The sequence below is a fragment of the Anoplolepis gracilipes genome, chromosome 4, assembly GCF_047496725.1.
Source record: "Anoplolepis gracilipes chromosome 4, ASM4749672v1, whole genome shotgun sequence".
NCBI classification, from domain to species: Eukaryota; Metazoa; Arthropoda; class Insecta; order Hymenoptera; family Formicidae; genus Anoplolepis; species Anoplolepis gracilipes.
In genome coordinates this window covers 14,889,490-14,906,703 of record NC_132973.1, presented here as the reverse complement: position 1 = coordinate 14,906,703, position 17,214 = coordinate 14,889,490, and the positions used below count along the sequence as shown (strand labels likewise).

General features: G+C 36.3%; 1 protein-coding gene across 4 annotated transcripts in view; it reads left to right on the top strand.

The window, feature by feature from the left end:
* The window catches only part of Scgdelta (sarcoglycan delta), a 201,459-nt gene that overhangs the window by 174,563 nt on the left and 9,682 nt on the right, over window positions 1-17,214 (top strand). For all 4 annotated transcript variants that reach the window (XM_072890326.1, XM_072890327.1, XM_072890329.1 and 1 more), the window contains 3 exons: window positions 3,586-3,865; window positions 16,052-16,241; window positions 16,631-16,823. In XM_072890326.1, the coding sequence (XP_072746427.1) occupies window positions 3,586-3,865; window positions 16,052-16,241; window positions 16,631-16,823 (663 nt within the window). The remainder of the gene's footprint in view (window positions 1-3,585; window positions 3,866-16,051; window positions 16,242-16,630; window positions 16,824-17,214) is intronic.

The following is a 17,214-nucleotide window of genomic DNA, read 5'->3' as shown; positions in this document are numbered from 1 at the left end:
GCTATACCTGCTTGCAACTTGAGTCAAGCGCAAACCTAGGATTGGATGGCAGACAATTTAAGCTCGGCTTACGATTTAAACAACGGTTGCTGTACAAGCGGGCCTCCATCCGCCCTACCGCCCCTACCGCCCCTACCGCTCCATTTAAACACTCTTACAACCACCCAAATGTGGTATGGATTAATTCATTCAACGTCCCTATCTGCATCCGGGAAGGGGCTTTCGGACGCTTAAAGCGGGAAATAAATCTATCCCGCGCGGCGAGTCTCTGAGATCGCAAGCAGCAAAGAATCTAAATTGCGGTTGCCGTTGTAATCCATCGTTGTCACCCGCGCGAAATAAATGATATCCGTAATTGTACCCACCCGTACGTTTTATTAAGCTGGCCATTGTTCGTCGTCGAAAGTAAACTGTCTGTGGTGCGTATTTCCGCGTCGCATATATTTCGCACTGAATCATCCAGTTACCACTTTATGTAAATACGAACACGTCGTATTGAACAAATGAGAGGGTCAAGCCTGACAATCACATTTCGCGCTGAAGCAGCTCTTCGATACAAATCACCTAACAAACCGACAATCCGCTCAATTGGTTTTATTCATGATTTCGAAAATGTTACGAATGTCTTTGAAAAATATAAGATATGTATTTGTATATAGAAAATATACGATATAGAAAATATAATACTTGAACAACCTGACAATTCGTAAAAAATTTCTACACTGCCTTGGATTAGTACTGTGATAGTAATTTCTTAATTTGCAATGCACTTTTGGCACGGGACTGCAAAATAATGGTCGCTACGTTAACTTCGCGTCAAAAGTTCCGGCGAGCGTTTAACATACGTCCGACGCCATATTTATGGACCATGAAATATTTCCGTGTTATAATTGCGCCTTAAAGCCTGAATTCATAATGCCCATTCTCCTCAGGCGCTGTATTCCCGCCCCCTTTTGTGCCCAGCGGGCACTTAAAAAGAAAGATATGCAAAGGGCATTAAATAAATTTACACTCTCGGTGCTCCCTCGCTCGTCGCGTGAAGGCGCACGTGAACAGATTATTTTCCTTTCTTTTTCCTTCGTTCCTTTAAGTCGGATTTACGATATCGCGAAATTCGTTTATAATTTTTACGGTGGCCCTAATGAGGGTCTTTCGTGTCCGCAGCTACATCCTGCTTTCTCGTGTTTTCGCTCATAAATGACCTTTTTCTCGCGAAAAATTATAACGCCGATGTCCTTTAATGATACGTCGAGTGATTAACATTATACAAGTCATAAATGTTGTTAATTTGATTAATGGACTCATTAACGAAATTAATGTAGCCGTTAGTTGTAGCAAAGAAAAAAAAAAAAAAAAAAAAGCTCCGGAGAAACTAAACCGCGGAACGAGCACATCTCTTGGGAAAAAAGTTGCTAGGATGCTAGGACATACTGAGAAAGGGCTGGTTTGATCGAGAATTATACGACTGTAAATCGGGAAATTATAACATACAGGAACCGCGTGTCGCTTTTTTCGCATCGGTTTATCCCTGGTGCTTTTAATTTCGAGCCACACCAAGCTCTTTATATCCGTTAGGGGTATAATTATCTACAAAAAGGTAGAAAGCTGGCATTAAATATTTTAGTTCTCACTTCGTGTAAGTTGTTTCGCAGACTTGCCTTCTTCCCCTTTTTACTCTCACTTCTCTTTAGCTTTACTAACACTCTTCGTACCGTAACAAAAATAAGAACGAATAAATGCGAAGGGAGGTGCGCGATCCAAAGAGCGAGAATGGAAAAGATTCTACTATTTTTATCTTTCCAAGGTCTTACGGTTCTGGGATTAGCTACAAAAGTTACGTCAGACATTTTGTGGTCAGCTTTGCATAAGTCTCAAGTTTCTCTCTCTCTCTCTCTCTCTCTCTCTCTGTCTCTCTCTCTTGCTCTCTGTATGTATGTATATGTATATCTATCTCTCTTTTCCTGTGTTCCTTGTATTCACATTTCGTATTCCGCCCTTTTATTTTCCGATTCTAGATTCAAACGTACGTATGTCTAATAAAAATAGAATGTATTAGAATTAGATGCGCATTAACTTTTATATCTCTCTATCCGACAAGTTATTTTATTTCCGAGTTAAAGTACCTATAAATATTATTAAGTTGCTGATTCGCGGTTAATGCAATAATGTTACGTTAAAAATTTCAAGCTTAAAAATGATTTATGTAAATAAAATTAAAATATTTTTCTAAATAATATTAGACATATATACATATATACATAAAATGTATTCAAAATGTACTTATAATGATTAAAATATATTTTAAATTTTTGTTAACATTGATGAATACAATTTCTGCCATTAATGTATAAAAATCAAAACATACATTCCTTTAAAACTAATAAAAAGATTTATATAAATTCATGTAAAAGAATTTTAAGATGAAAAAATATTGTTCTATTTTATAAAAGTCAGCGAACCAATTTATCGTTATAATTAATATGAGGAATGATTGCGAGATATGATATTTAATGAGTGGTTCAAAGTGTAATGTTGGTTTCTTCATGTTGTAAAAGTCAGCAGATTTATTTTATCGTCATAGTTAATATAACGAGGGGACGGTCAACGAAAATGAATTGCATCGATATGCAAATGCTCGCCGAATGCATAATCAATGTAATATATCCCAAAAGTATTTTTCCCGTTGTAATATCGTTACAAGTGAGTACGTGTGCCGATTACATTTTCCTTGTGGTGATTTAATTTATAACATAAGCCTGTAGGATCCTCGTAAAAATGTTACATTTGAGTACGCGCCGATAGTGGCAAATTAACAAAGTTATCACTTCGCAAAAGAGAGAAAAATTTCGCGAAGTGATCTTCGGCAAGTTCATCTTTACAAGCCGTACACGTCCGATATAAAATATCTCACGTTGTTGAAGAGAAAAAAACGGAAGATCTGTCTTTCGTGACGCGTTTCGCCTCTCCGAACAATTCCGCGCAGCCGGTGTTCAAGAATGAGGTATAAACCGTTGATAAATGATCACGGCAGAAAGAACAGCCTCGTAATTGTAGTCTTATTAATGGCTCGCAACTGCACGCTGTAACGACCTGTAGCTATAACACGCATCTCGTTTGTATCTTGCAACCGTAATCTGCCAATTTACGGCGTGAAATCGCTAGTAGCACGAGAACGTGCACGAAGGTATTCAACGGTATTCAAAGTATGAACACGATAAACACAGTATCCACAGACTAAATCCTCAATTATTTAGGAAAAATATGTATTTTCTCTCGTTTAAATAAATCGGCAAACTATTCACACATCTGTCACAATTTTCTATATATATTTACAAGCTGTTTTTTTTATAAATATTCAGAAAGAGAAAGAGAGAGAGAGAGAGAGAGAGAGAGAGAGAGAGAGAGAGAGAGAGAGAGAGAGAGAAATTTTATTTCGTAAATATAATTAATTTTAATTATAGTTATTAATATTACTTATTATTTTTTATTATTAATCTTATTTAGAAAAACATTAAAGAGAAAAAGAATTTTTTATCGCCATGATATACTTAAATTTTACTCAATAAACTCAAATTATATTTCTAGGATGTCACGGGGCCAAGGGGGATGGTCTGACGAGCCTTGCACTTCCGGTGCAAGTCGTCGCAGTGGAGCACGGCAAATGGCGGGATCGTCCTCGAGAACGTCAACTTCCGCTTTGGAGGAGCGTGCTTCCGGTACCACGCCGTGTAAAAGTGGTTTCAGATTAGGTGTCTACGGCTGGAGGAAAAGATGTCTTTACTCTCTCGTGTTAACCCTTATGGTCATCGTTATTCTCAACCTCGCTCTTACTGTCTGGCTTTTAAAAGTCATGGGATTCAGTTCCGTAAGTTTATATATTAATGAGACATTATTTTTACGTCACACAATTACGACCATTACGAACCTATAAAATTAATAAATTTATCAATTGTCCTTTCTCAAACTTTTCCAATAAAAATTTGTAGTGAAGTGGTAGATATAAAAATACAAAGTTTTTGGACCAAATATTTAAAAAAAACTTAAAAGAAAATATTATTTCGAAAAATATATTACTTTAAAAACATATTTTCTATAGTCTACTGATAAAAAGCAATAAAAAAACTCTTTTCGTTTACTTTCTTTCTCTTTTTCATACTTTTTAGTTATATTAAAAACTCATACAAAATTTCTAAAAAATTTAATGTGTAACCAACGGCATAACATGTATAATAACTAACTTTTGTGTGTCGATTAATTCAAAAATGTTATATATCTAAAATCTTCTAATAAATCAATATGAAATAATATATGGCATGTAGGAACGTATTTTGGGTCTGGAACGTCTTTTCCCGGATAGGATCTTCTTCTGTAAGTTCGACCTGGATAAGGACGTATGTAACTTTTCGACAGTCATTAAAGTCGACTTCTCTGCCTTGCGGCTTGGAATTAGTTTCGCGCGAGTTCTTGAGCCCGAATAACAAGCCTCGACGAGGGTGTCGGGTCGTGCAAGCGTGGGGTGCATCACCGACGATTTTGAGCGTAGCAGTATAGGGGAAGGGAGAAGGAAAGGTGGCGTGAGACGTGTTAAGGTGGTTAATATAATTTGCCGTAATTGCCGGGACCGTTACATCGATGTCGTGATGTTTCCGTCGCGGAAAATTGTCGTTTGCACTTCATTCTTCTTCTTCTCTTTCAGACTTAATTCGGTCGCATTACAATTACTCGTTCCTGAAATCTGCCGGAGGAAAAGGGGGAGATTCATTAGTAAGTAAGTCGGTAATGTTCGAGCGTTCTCCTTTCGCTCTTCACAATCCCGAAGAACGCGGCCCATACCAACTTCTTGATTGCGATAATGGCTGTAATGTGAAGATCGTTTCGATGTAAATGTCTGTCGCGCGCGAAGACCAACCTGCCTACGACTTTCTTAAGTTAGCGGGACATATTCGGCAATTTCGAATCTAATAAAAAGTCTGTATATCGTACAAAATATAGTAATAATATTAATTTTGATATTGTTAACTTTAATTTCTTCGTTTGTGTATTGCAAATTTTAATAAAAATGGTATAGTTAATATTAAATACATTTTAGTATAATAATAATCTCAATATAATAATAGAGAAAAATTTTTAAATGTCTCGTTATCTGATAAAATTAAACGAAGAATGTGTGCATCTTATTAAGATAAAAAAATTTCTAAACAAATAATCTTTCAATAATTTTACTAATTATGTTACAATGTGCAAAATAAATCCTTAACTAAAATCATTAGAACAGTGTAATTTTTCTCGATAAGCCACTTTTTGAAGAGCGAAAGAGCAGCTGCACAATGCACTTTGCAATCATCTGTAACACACGCAGCTCGATTCGATTCTCATGCACGCAGAGACCCGCATAAATTCTTTCAATCCACTTTATCGCCCGGACGCATAATCGTACCAACGCTTTCGCTTCTGCAAATCGCAGCATTCCCACGTACGCGAGCGAGAAACAATGCCATGGATTGGTCGACGACTAAGCTGGTGCCTAATTCGCTCGATTAAGGCAAAAACGATCGTACTATCTATCCCGCGTCCCCGCCAAACTGCTGCTGCTGCTGCTGCTGCTGCTGCTGCAGCTCCCTATTCGCTATTATCGAATTTATTCGAAATCGAAAGGAGCTTTCGCGATCTGGCGCAATGATCCTTCGATGGGGGCTAAACTCGGTGGAAATTGAGTATCAATCCGTAAGTAAGGAGCCTGGGAGCAGCAGGAATACCCCGTGGGAAATGTAAGTCTCTGCCACTTCTTTCTCACCCCTCTTCACCCTTTCAGCTCCCTCTCACTCTCTTCCTCTCCCTTTTCGATACTTTCCCGTTTTACGCCACTTCCATCCCCCGTCAATTTCTTGCCTCCTCGTCTCTTATCTCATCCTCCCATAGTGATTCTCTCATTTGATCTCCCATCCGGTTTTTCTCTAGCTTTTCTCTTCTTCTTTCTTTAGCTCTCTTTTTCTGTAGTTCTCTTCTGCTCTTTCTCGAAACATCCTTCAACGCAGTTAATTCTGCTCAGTTTGCCGATTCACGCCGAAAACTTTTCCAACTAACATGTCGTTCTTCTTCTCTCTTTCCCTCCTTCCTTCGTCGTAAGTCGTAATTAGAGAAGCGATAATTAAACTCTCGTTTATCGGCCGGTATTCGCGCCGATAACTCATGTCCGATTAATTGTGCGACTCGGTAAATCAGCGAGACAATCAATTACGAGTTCGGGCGCGTTAATTATTGCACGCGGTCGGGTTGCGGGTTGGCCCGGTCGACGATTTACGACGATTTCGATTCACGGTGACGGGTTCGACCGAGATATCTCGGGAAAGTCAAATGTAAAATTTCTCGTTGACTCGGTCGCCGTGCATCAAGCAGCCATATAGAATATAGAAATATGGCGCGGCATTTATAAGAAGTAAGAACGTGATTTTATAATACGATGTACGTGAAATTTTACGCGTGAAGAAATAGATGGAATTTAGTGGATTGATCGGAAAACTGCATAAAACTGAAGACGATTCTATTCTGTTATATTTTTATCTGCACAATATTTAGACTAAACCTATCTTGAAACAAGAAATATTTCGTAAAAAATATAGTAGCAGGAAATGTCAATAATATATTCTAAATATTATCGTATATGATCATATGCATTTTTATAATTTAAAGTATTTTTTATAAAATGTATAGAATCGGGAAATACCACGTGAACACTACGTGATACATATTAATTATCTCGCGCTTTCTATAACACGTAAAAAAAAATAACCAAAATCGGAACACAATATTTGAAATTAAAATACTCTACCAAATTAAAGTACTCTTTCTAACACAATCAACCACAATGCACGAGCAAGCTTAGAGACAATAAGATGTTCTATGGAACAACCAGGAATAACGCAAATTATGCAACAATATTTTCATACAAGGTGTCCCGCATGATTATTGTTTCATATGTGTATATTATAGGGCAAATAAAAAAAAAATAACATGCATTTAAGATAGTGCATTATACATATAATTAATCAAGACTAAAAATTAAAGTATTTTGAGGAATTAAATAAACGACCAAATATTTTTATTCTAATAATATTTCGTTTTCTTTTTGAAACTCCCTGCATATCCTACGTATGACAGAAATGTGATTCGGTAATACGTATTAGTTAGAACGTATAAAAATTGGCGTCACTAGTTGCAGACACCGCTAAAATCAAAAGTCTCTGAGATGTGGAGCCGGAAACTGCAGAACTCCTCGAGACTTGGTTGATACCCATCTAGAAGTTTTCCTATACGAGACATTCCTCCTAGGCGAGTGAAAGCGCGATGCACTTGCGAACCGGGAAATATTTCATGCCCACCGTACTTCTCCCTCGCCTTTATCCACCCATCCTTCCCAACCATTCATATTTGATGAGAGTCTCGGTCTGCCTCCCACTGCCTCTTTTCACTCTCGGGTTGCCCCGTCTCGGCCAAGTCCGGCCGATGTCCTTTCTTCATCCGCAAACGAAAGGGAGAGAGAAAAAGGTACCGCAAAGAAATTAAATCATTTTTCTCAATTAAGAAAACCGCCTCGCCCTCGTAACTGCAAAACTTTCGCCTCGACGGAATTAATTAAGAACGCTCGATCAGTGCGCTTCATTAATGAAGTCCGGTTTCGTCGCGCTCCAATGCTACTAGTTGTTAATCGCATGTATACGATGAACTTTTGACCGCATACATTTATTTGTGGAAAAACAGAAGTATCGTGAAAAATAGAAGTAAACTTTGCTTGAACTAACCTTTGTAATGAAAGTACCAATGTTCTTTTTTAGTAAAAATTAAACGTTTATAATATCTTTTCACAACTCTGTAAGTATCTTAGTATAGTTAAGCTTCTTATAATTCCAAGAACTTCATTTATTATTTATATTTTGCACAATTCAAGATTTTCCTTCATCAATTTTTGTTAATACTCTTTTTTAATTAAATCGCTCCATTTTATTTGCAATATTCGATTACGTTATTTCATAAAGATTTTATCGATTACGCACTTTTATGACAATACGAAAAGATTTTCTTTACGAAGCGCACATTGTCGTTCGTATCAATATTTCGGCTTCTTTTCGGGATTCTCATCAAGTGGAGAGGTCTTAGGAGAGATCTTCGATTACGGACAATATATAATACAGCCTGAAACGTTATGTCGAACGGAATGGTATACGGACACTATATTGACACTAACGGCTTACATTCATGGCCATAGCGAACAGATGCCCCTTCCACCTAATATCGCTTGCGGGACCTTACCCTCTATAACCCTTGTATCCATAGAGAATTCACCTGTATACATTCCTTCCTACATCCCCTGCGAAGATACATATTGCACACACGCCTTCCACACCCATACAAGGTGGCTCCTTTCGCAGCATCCATTTCGCAGAGAATCAATTGAAATTCATGTCTCCAAATGAACACTTCTACTCAAGTCATATACATTTGCGTACATTTGTTAGATCATCGTACGTGTGAATCGACACTTTTAGAATATTCATTTTATTATTTTTATTAAATAACATTATATCATGAAAAAGATTAATTTTTTTTATATATTAATGTAATTTGTTAAATGTTTGAAATTTGCAATGCGATAGAAATAAAAATAAATGTATTCTCCGTTTTCTGCCAAAATTAAATTTGCAATTTTCGGAAATTTTGAAATTATATTAAAAATCTAATTATTAAGATTATTTCAGTCAAGCGCATCTAATATATCTAATATTCTTCAAATTACTATCAACTAAAATTTAATTAATATTTAGCCAAATGCACGCGCATTTATATAATTTAATAATGCTGCTATAATATTTCTGTTAATTCTTTTATCAATAGAGATATTTTCATATCTCTTTTGATAGGTATTTCCCCCCAAAAAATGTTAAAAATCTATAACTAAAATCTTGTTAATATAAAAAAAATCTACGTAAATTGAATAACACTATAAATATTCACAATAATTCGAGACGGATTTTATCACATTTTAAAATTAAAACAAAAATAAAAATAAGAGTGATGATGAATATTAACAACTTTTTACAACTGTAAGATAGTAGATTTTTGTTAGGAATTGATCACGCGCAGATGCCTCGTGCGTGTAGAAACACGAGTGATCACCCTGTATACGATACATACATATGGTGTGTTAGTATTAAAGGATATCCATTATAGCACCTAGCCACCAAGTGTAAGTGCAATATAGCGAGTATAGCGCCATGAATTTTGAACGTATAGCAGTGCTGTAGTACGTTAGTGGTAGCGGTTATAGGTTGGTTCGCGTGGAAGGCCAAGCAGACAAGTTTATTGTTTCCAGGGATTTCGCGCGAAGCCACAAGGGAACCATCGTACGAATCTCCTATGAAGGCTTCATACTTTATCGATTGATGTCTTTAAACAATTATTTTTATCGATCATTTTAGTGTCCTATTTTAAGCTTTTATTTAACACGTATATAACATTTATTTATAAATATTTAATTTAACATTCAAATAAAAAATACTTCCCCATCATAATTTAAAATATCACTAACTAGTAAAAGTATACAATATATAAAAATTATAATTTACAAAAAATACATTTATTTTTATACGAACACATTCTATCTATATTCGTCTAAATCAGTTTCAATAACTATAAATTTAGATTTTGTTCTACATCGTAATTCTGTTTTCCATATCGCCGATCACGAGCGAGCCTCGGCGCAAGCCAAAAGTCAACAGAACGATATTTGTCCCACAAAAATCGCCGCGGCGAAGATTTAAATTCGGCAGTCGCATTACGCCAGCCGTCGCGGCGTTTTTATCGATTTCCCATTTCGAACCGCCGATCCCGCAGCCCTACGTCACATGCCAGATTGGGGTTATAGGTTTCCTCCTCTCCCCCTGCTATCCGCTTTCCCCTCTCCCGATATTGCATAATCCGTAGAGATGTGTGTCGTGCGGCGTGTTCCCGGTTGACCTAGTGTATACGTGAAAGCTGCGAGGGTTTCTACGTAAATGCAATAGCTGTCTCAGTAGTGAATGTTAATATCACAGAATAGGAACAATAATAAATTATTGTATCGAAACTGAAAAAGCGACACGATTCGGAAAGAGAAAAAAACCCGGCTAGGAATATTATTAAGAGAAAATTCGAAAAGAGACGAGAGCGCGCCAACATTAATGATGCCTCGAGGGCAGTCTCTCTCTTATCTCTGGAATCTTCTTTATATAATTGTTACCATTAGCGTAATAAGAATATACATATATATATATATATATATATATATATATATATATATATATAAATTGTAAATAAAACAGTCGGCTCCACTGCATTATAGATCTAGGGTTGCTCGTTATCTTTGGAAGAAAAATAATTTCAAGAAAAAAGTCTCTGCGAAAACGATTCGTTACATGATGCGTTATAGTTTCTACGAGTCGTTAACGCGCCGTTATTACCTCATCTCTTTATATTAATGTGTTTATCGCACAAATAAATATATCTAAAATCAATCAACACTTTAACAAAAGTAAGATAAAAAGAAAAAGAGATTCTTCGATCTCGTATTTTAAAATATTAAATGGATATATAATTTTTCGTGTTTTTATAAAAATATCATAGACGTTTCATGACGTATCAACATAGAAATTGTTTAATTAAATTGGCCAAAACAGCAATTGACCTGACGATTAAAACTTATTGTTAAGTACTACTTCCTACAGATGGGAATATCAATATATCAGTTGGTCGACCAGGGAATAATCTTCCGCTAATTCGCCGTTTCACGTTGAATATGACCCGGACGAAATCGTCACCGGGACGCGCGAGTTAATCCTCGCAAGACGAATTAGAAACTAACCCCCACGATTTGATCCCCGCGCTGTTACGCGATAAAATAACACGAAATTGCAATATCATGATGCGGAAAGGATGATAAGCGACGGCCGAGGAAGGACCTTGAATTCGGTTATGACTGGCGAGGGGGTTCATCGTCGCCGAGAATCCCCGAGGAAAAGGCGGTGACAGGATTCCGAGTCGGATTACCTCGCGGCGCGGCGTAGAAGTTAGGCGAGACTGCTAACGTCGTCGTCCGGCTTGGGATAATTACGTGAGGTGCATTAGCGTAGCCGCACGTAGTAGCGCCACGTGCATATGTGTAATCACCGTACGACGTACGTGTGAGAACGCAAAACGTATGACTGTCCGTCACGGAAGGATATATACGTGTTCGCGAGTTCAACCGTCAACGATGCAGCACAGTCGTACAAACTCGCACGATATTCCACGTTCGCTCGTATATGATTTAAGGATTATCATTTTTGATAACAACTTCTCTCTTCTCAATTTCATGGTATATAATTAAAATAAGAAAGCGATACCACGAGAGAATTAATTAAATATGCGATTATGAATGCTTCATTGATCGTTGGAACTGAATCAGTACAGAACTTTAATTAAAAGAAAATGGAAACAATAGATTTTGGAATACATTTTTTTGACAAAAACAAGCATATTATTTCCTTGATGCGAATGTAATTTCCGACTTCCGTGGAATGAGATGTGCACGCGAATCGGCTCGCGAAAATGGCGTGGCGCGCGCGTTCAGAACGCGCCGACTTCTATTCATCTGCGCGAACGAAATTCATTGCAATTGAAATCTGACTACGTCCTGGCGTGAATTTCATACGGATGTAAATTTATGTTAAAGCAATTTACGAAATATATTCTTGGGTTTTCGCTACTGCTTTCTAGCAAAACTTAAATAATATCGAGGGCATAATTCAAAATTCTCAGAGAATTACCAGGTCATTTATTTCGAGTACACCTTTTACGTTACGAATATTTAATTAATATATACATACATTTGATATTAAATTATAGCATTATATTGTAATATATTTAATTATACACATAATTGGATTGTCGCTCAAAAATGTTTCAAATCGTTATGAAGTTGTATTGAATCAAAGAAGTCGAAATGTTCTAAATGGAAATGTCAGAGCTAGAAATTCTATAAGTAATCTCTCTGTTCTCAAATATCTCGCTCCTTTTTATTTTTAAATTCTTACGTAATTTTGTACAATTATTTAATCAAACAAAATAATTTTAACGAAAATGTTGTTAAATGATGTAGTTACATGTATCGATTAATTTTTAAAGTTAAAAATACAATATATTAACGCTATATCATAAAAGAATATATCGTGTATCTTTTCTAGTAGACGGTCTCAAGCAAAAAGTTCATCTCGATAAGAAAGCGATGAAAAAATTGACCACGATTAAAACAGGCGTGGCGCTAAAACAGAAAGCCTTTGTAATCCTTGTAAATAACGTGCTTTGTATTAATTTATGGACGACCAACCGAGTAATGTCGAGCCGAGGCGTCGTTACGATGATATACGCTTACGAGGGGTGTTATTTGGATTTCATTACGTGCCGCAACCGGCGCCACCACTATCCTGCCAGCACCCTTGTCGCGCGAATCACGTGTCTCGATATTCGGAGGAATTCGGAAACGAAATGCGTGAGATATAAAAGTACATATAAATTCGTTGACATCGTCGCGGGAATTAATTTTAGCGCGACCGGAAATCTGTTAATCTGGCGCACCGCGCAATTTCCGTCGCCAAACATAAATCCGCAATTTTTCAATACGATAAATACTTGATGGTCGCGACGGCAGCCAATTGCCTCGATACGAAGGAAATACGGTTTGCGTACGGTCGGTTCGACGCAACGGCCGAAATTTAGTGGGCTAATTGTGCAAATTTTCCTTTCTATTTTATTTATTTTCTCTTCTTTTATCCCCGAAAAATCCACGCGAAATCAAGATAAAGAGAGAAAGACACGCACTCGTTCGCGTTGCGAGAGGGCTAAGGATCGATATTTTTTATTGTCGCTTAAATCCCCTTATCAACGGTCGACAGACAACGAGATAAAAAGGGTATAAAGCCTCGGACTTAATGATACCTGTCTGACGGTAGATTACTTTTACTACTGCCGCTCGTTCTCACCACTACGATTGGACGATCTTCTCGACTCCAAAGGTTCCTCCAGACCGTCTGGCGATTCTAAAAAGCAGGTGCAGCCATAGTTCTTTCTTTCTCTCTATTTTTCTCATTCTTCTCTCGTTTTGCCGCTTACTCTCCCACACTTGCACTTTTTTCTTTCTTATTGTATACTTCATCTCTCTTTCTCTCATTCTTCCAACGTTTCTTTTCGATCTCATTCTCCCGACACGATCGCGTCTTCCTCTGTTTCTCTCTCACAACCTCGTTCGTTCTCCACGGACGCTATTGAGGTTTACGATTACGGTTAAGTAGAGGGCAAAGAGATCGTATCGTTTTCCGAACGATTTGGCTAATCGAGTGCCGGTGGCTCGAGATCTCCTCTTTCCTTCTCTTGCTCTCATTGATGATCGCAACTATGCACATCCAGATTGATGTTTGCGGAAATTCTATGAACGACTGTTTAAACCGTAATCTTGCAACCTAACCAGTGCTTAACCAAATCTGGCAAACGGTCATTTCCTTCGAAAGGTCTACATTTATGACGGCGCAATAGCAAACTATGCAATTGAATCGGTCAAAAAAAAGACGCGAAAAAGCTGCTAATAAAAATATTAGCGAAACAGTACGCAATGAAAGTAATTTTTGCAATGTTCGTTCACCTACTGTAATACTGTTATTTATGTAGAAAGTAATTTAATTTTATCGGCAATATTATTCATCACGCGCAAAATATAAACATACATATATATAAATCTGATATATTTGTACATATTTATATATATATATATATATATATATATATATATATATATATATTATATTATATTATCATAAAAGCTTTCTCGATTGAATATTTGAAACTTTCTATTTATTTAATCAAATACAAGCATGCTGAAATATTTTAAAAGTCAATATTTTCGAGTTTATAGTGTGCAATTTTAAATCAAACAAAATTTACGAATAAAAGATTTTCTTATGCTTTTGATAAAATTTACGAATAAAAGATTCTCTTATGCTTTTGATAAAATTGTACTTTTATTTATTTTAAAAATACTTCTCCAAAAATTTGATTTATATAAACACGGAATTTATTTATAACAAACAATTGTGCGTTCGAAATTCAGACTTTTTCTAAAATCTATTTAAATCTGAATTAAATCCTAGTTGGATACAAATGTGTTAAAGATATTAAAATTTATCTTTCTGTTGTCGTCTTTTCGACTTTTCACATTTTGATTAGGAAAATTATCCCTATCACTTTACCGCAAATTGACGTATCAAATTACCACGCTATATGCAAATATGCTACTCGGTCAGCGCACAATATTCGGACTAAAAAAAAAAAAAAAAAAAAAAAAAAAAAACCCATTGAATTGGAGGTCGCTTGATATCGGAAGTTCAACCAGTTCGGACAACGTGTACTCCCACGACTTTCTTTTTCCGCAGCTGTAATAATAAGTGGACAGAGCGTGGCAATTGCTTTCGATCGAGCGGCCCAATCATCGGAAACCAATGTGGACGGTATAGGCACGAGAAAGACGAGTCATTTTATCGCGAAGTGATATTTTAAAGAAGACGCAGAGAGAAGACGACGATGCGGGAAGTTTGCCAAGTAATCTGTTCATTTCAAACTGTAACGTTTTACGTGCAATTTTTCCGAACAAATACATGCACATTTCCGAAACAATAAAATACGCTGCATTCATATTAAAACGAGAAATTGTCTGCGTCGAACTATGCTTATCTCGCGGGCAAAAGAATATAGAATGATGCATATTGTGTTCGCTGTATTGATGCGAACAAAATCTACGCAATTTTAGCTTTCAACTGTTACGGTTTAATTCGGTGGTTTAATCTAATCCCGCGACTGGGATAATTTTCTCGAGTTTTCTCAAGAATCCTCCTCTATAAATATATGTCTGAAACGTAGCACGTTTCTCTCGATTACTTTGCAAAAGGTACGATCATTTTAAAATGAAATACGGCTACTTTCACTCTTTCAACTAGACATATACCTCTTAACGCAGCCGGGAAGGCAAAGTTCGATCGCAATTATGCGCGGTAAGACCGTTTCATAAACGCCAAATTGCACTTTCCGCTCGGGATAAGTCCCAGGTGGGAGACTATCCGAAGTTTACGAGATGAATGCAAACGCGCAATGTGTCTACTTTATGGTGTGTTTCTCCTTTCGTCCCGGCCACCCCGACACGGCCATCCACCCTTCTTCGCTCGATACATCCCGGCGGCGAAAGAGAAAGAGAAAGAAGTCACGAAGAAAGATATCACGAGTTAAAATAAAATTCTGCCTACGTCACTGTTTCGGATATTACAATAGATATTTCAAACGAACGGGTACAATGGATCACCGCTTGTAACTCTCGCATGTAGCTCATCGCCGCATTTATAATTCAGCCGTCTGAAGTGGCAATAATGGTGGGTGCCGCTGATACTTAATACCGTCACGCGGAAACTCGACACAGTAATGGAGTATATTATTTTATTTTACGATACGAGCGCGACGGGGCGAGCACACTCGATCTCGAAGGCGGATATCGATATTACGAGGCTTTCCGACGTGCGGTCCGACTTTAATAAATTCCGGCTTTGCTGGCGCACGCGGCAAGTATCTTCCACTATCTCGGTTTAATACATGTTGCTATGTTGTCTATCCAATCTTAATTTTAATAATAGTTTCCGCTATAAATTTAATGTCACTCTTTTAAGAATGTATTTTAATAATTAATCAGAAGATTAAATGAAAGATTGTTAAAAATAAAATATTATATTTCAACAATGGTAAAAATAAGATTTATAAAATAGAAATGAATGAATCTGACAATAAATTAGCTATCAATTGATGGAAAATATAATAAATTTGCAAAGAGATAATAAATCATAACAAGGCTCTCTTTTATTTTTATCAAGATGATAACCGCGGTCTTTTGACAGTTTTCTTTCCTTCCTTTTTCACTCTCTGTTTTGACAGTTATTTCCTTTTCTTTCAGGAAGGTATCGGTTCGCTAAAAGTGGTGCCTGGGGGAATCGAACTAAGAGGTCAAGCTGCCGTATTAGACGCCCTTGTGGCCTCCAACCTGAGATCTCGGAGCGGCAAAAACTTGGTGTTGGAATCATGGAGTAATTTTACGGCCTCAGCGAGATCTCACGATGGTCGGCTCCTCGCGCGATTAACAGTTGGTAAGTTATAAAGATAGCTGCATGTACGTAACAGCTTACATTTTTCATATAATCCGACAAGTAATGAGAAGTAATCTCAATTTTCCAAGTAAAAATAAAATTGTATATATATATATATATATATATATATATATATAAATTTTATATACATTTTTTTAACATAAATTACACTAAGTACTTATACAATTTTATATATATATATATATATATGTATAAATAATATGATAAATAAAATGTGAAATCTATTTTTCAAATAATTTAAGATAATAATTAATTTTATAAATTGAATAACATATATATATTATATATATAACAATATAAATAATTTGTGTGTATATAATTGCATTTATAAAATTTAAAATCAATAAAGCACGTTGTTCTCTTTCTAGGAGAGGATCGTGTTGACTGCGTATCTAGAGGTTTCCGAATAACTGATCCTCGGGGAGGGGTACTCTTTTCTGCGGACAGGGAACAGGTTATTGTGGGAGCGGAAATGTTAAGAGTGACCGGCGAAGGCGGTGCTGTTTTTCAGGGAAGCGTACAAACTCCGCTGGTCAGAGGAGAATCGGGACGTGGTCTTAGGTAATTATGTTATAAATATATCAATGACGTATATTGTAAAATGTAATTATGGAATCGAGAAAAATCCTCGGGAAATTTTTCATACATTATTATCGAATTATTCGTTATTATTAGTGTCATTTATAAATAGATAAATAATAAGATTATCTTCACGTATTATGCAATTAATATTTATATGAACAATCGAATATACATATTGAGATGTAATATTAACATCTGTTCGTATATATAAAATTATATTATGAGAAGTATCGATAGTTGTCAGATTAATCAGATGTGTTTGTTCTATCACGTATCGTTTAAGTCAGACAACAAAAAATATATAATATAATAATAGCAAATCGTATATAATATATAATATAATAATAATATCATCAAATCATAATTTCTG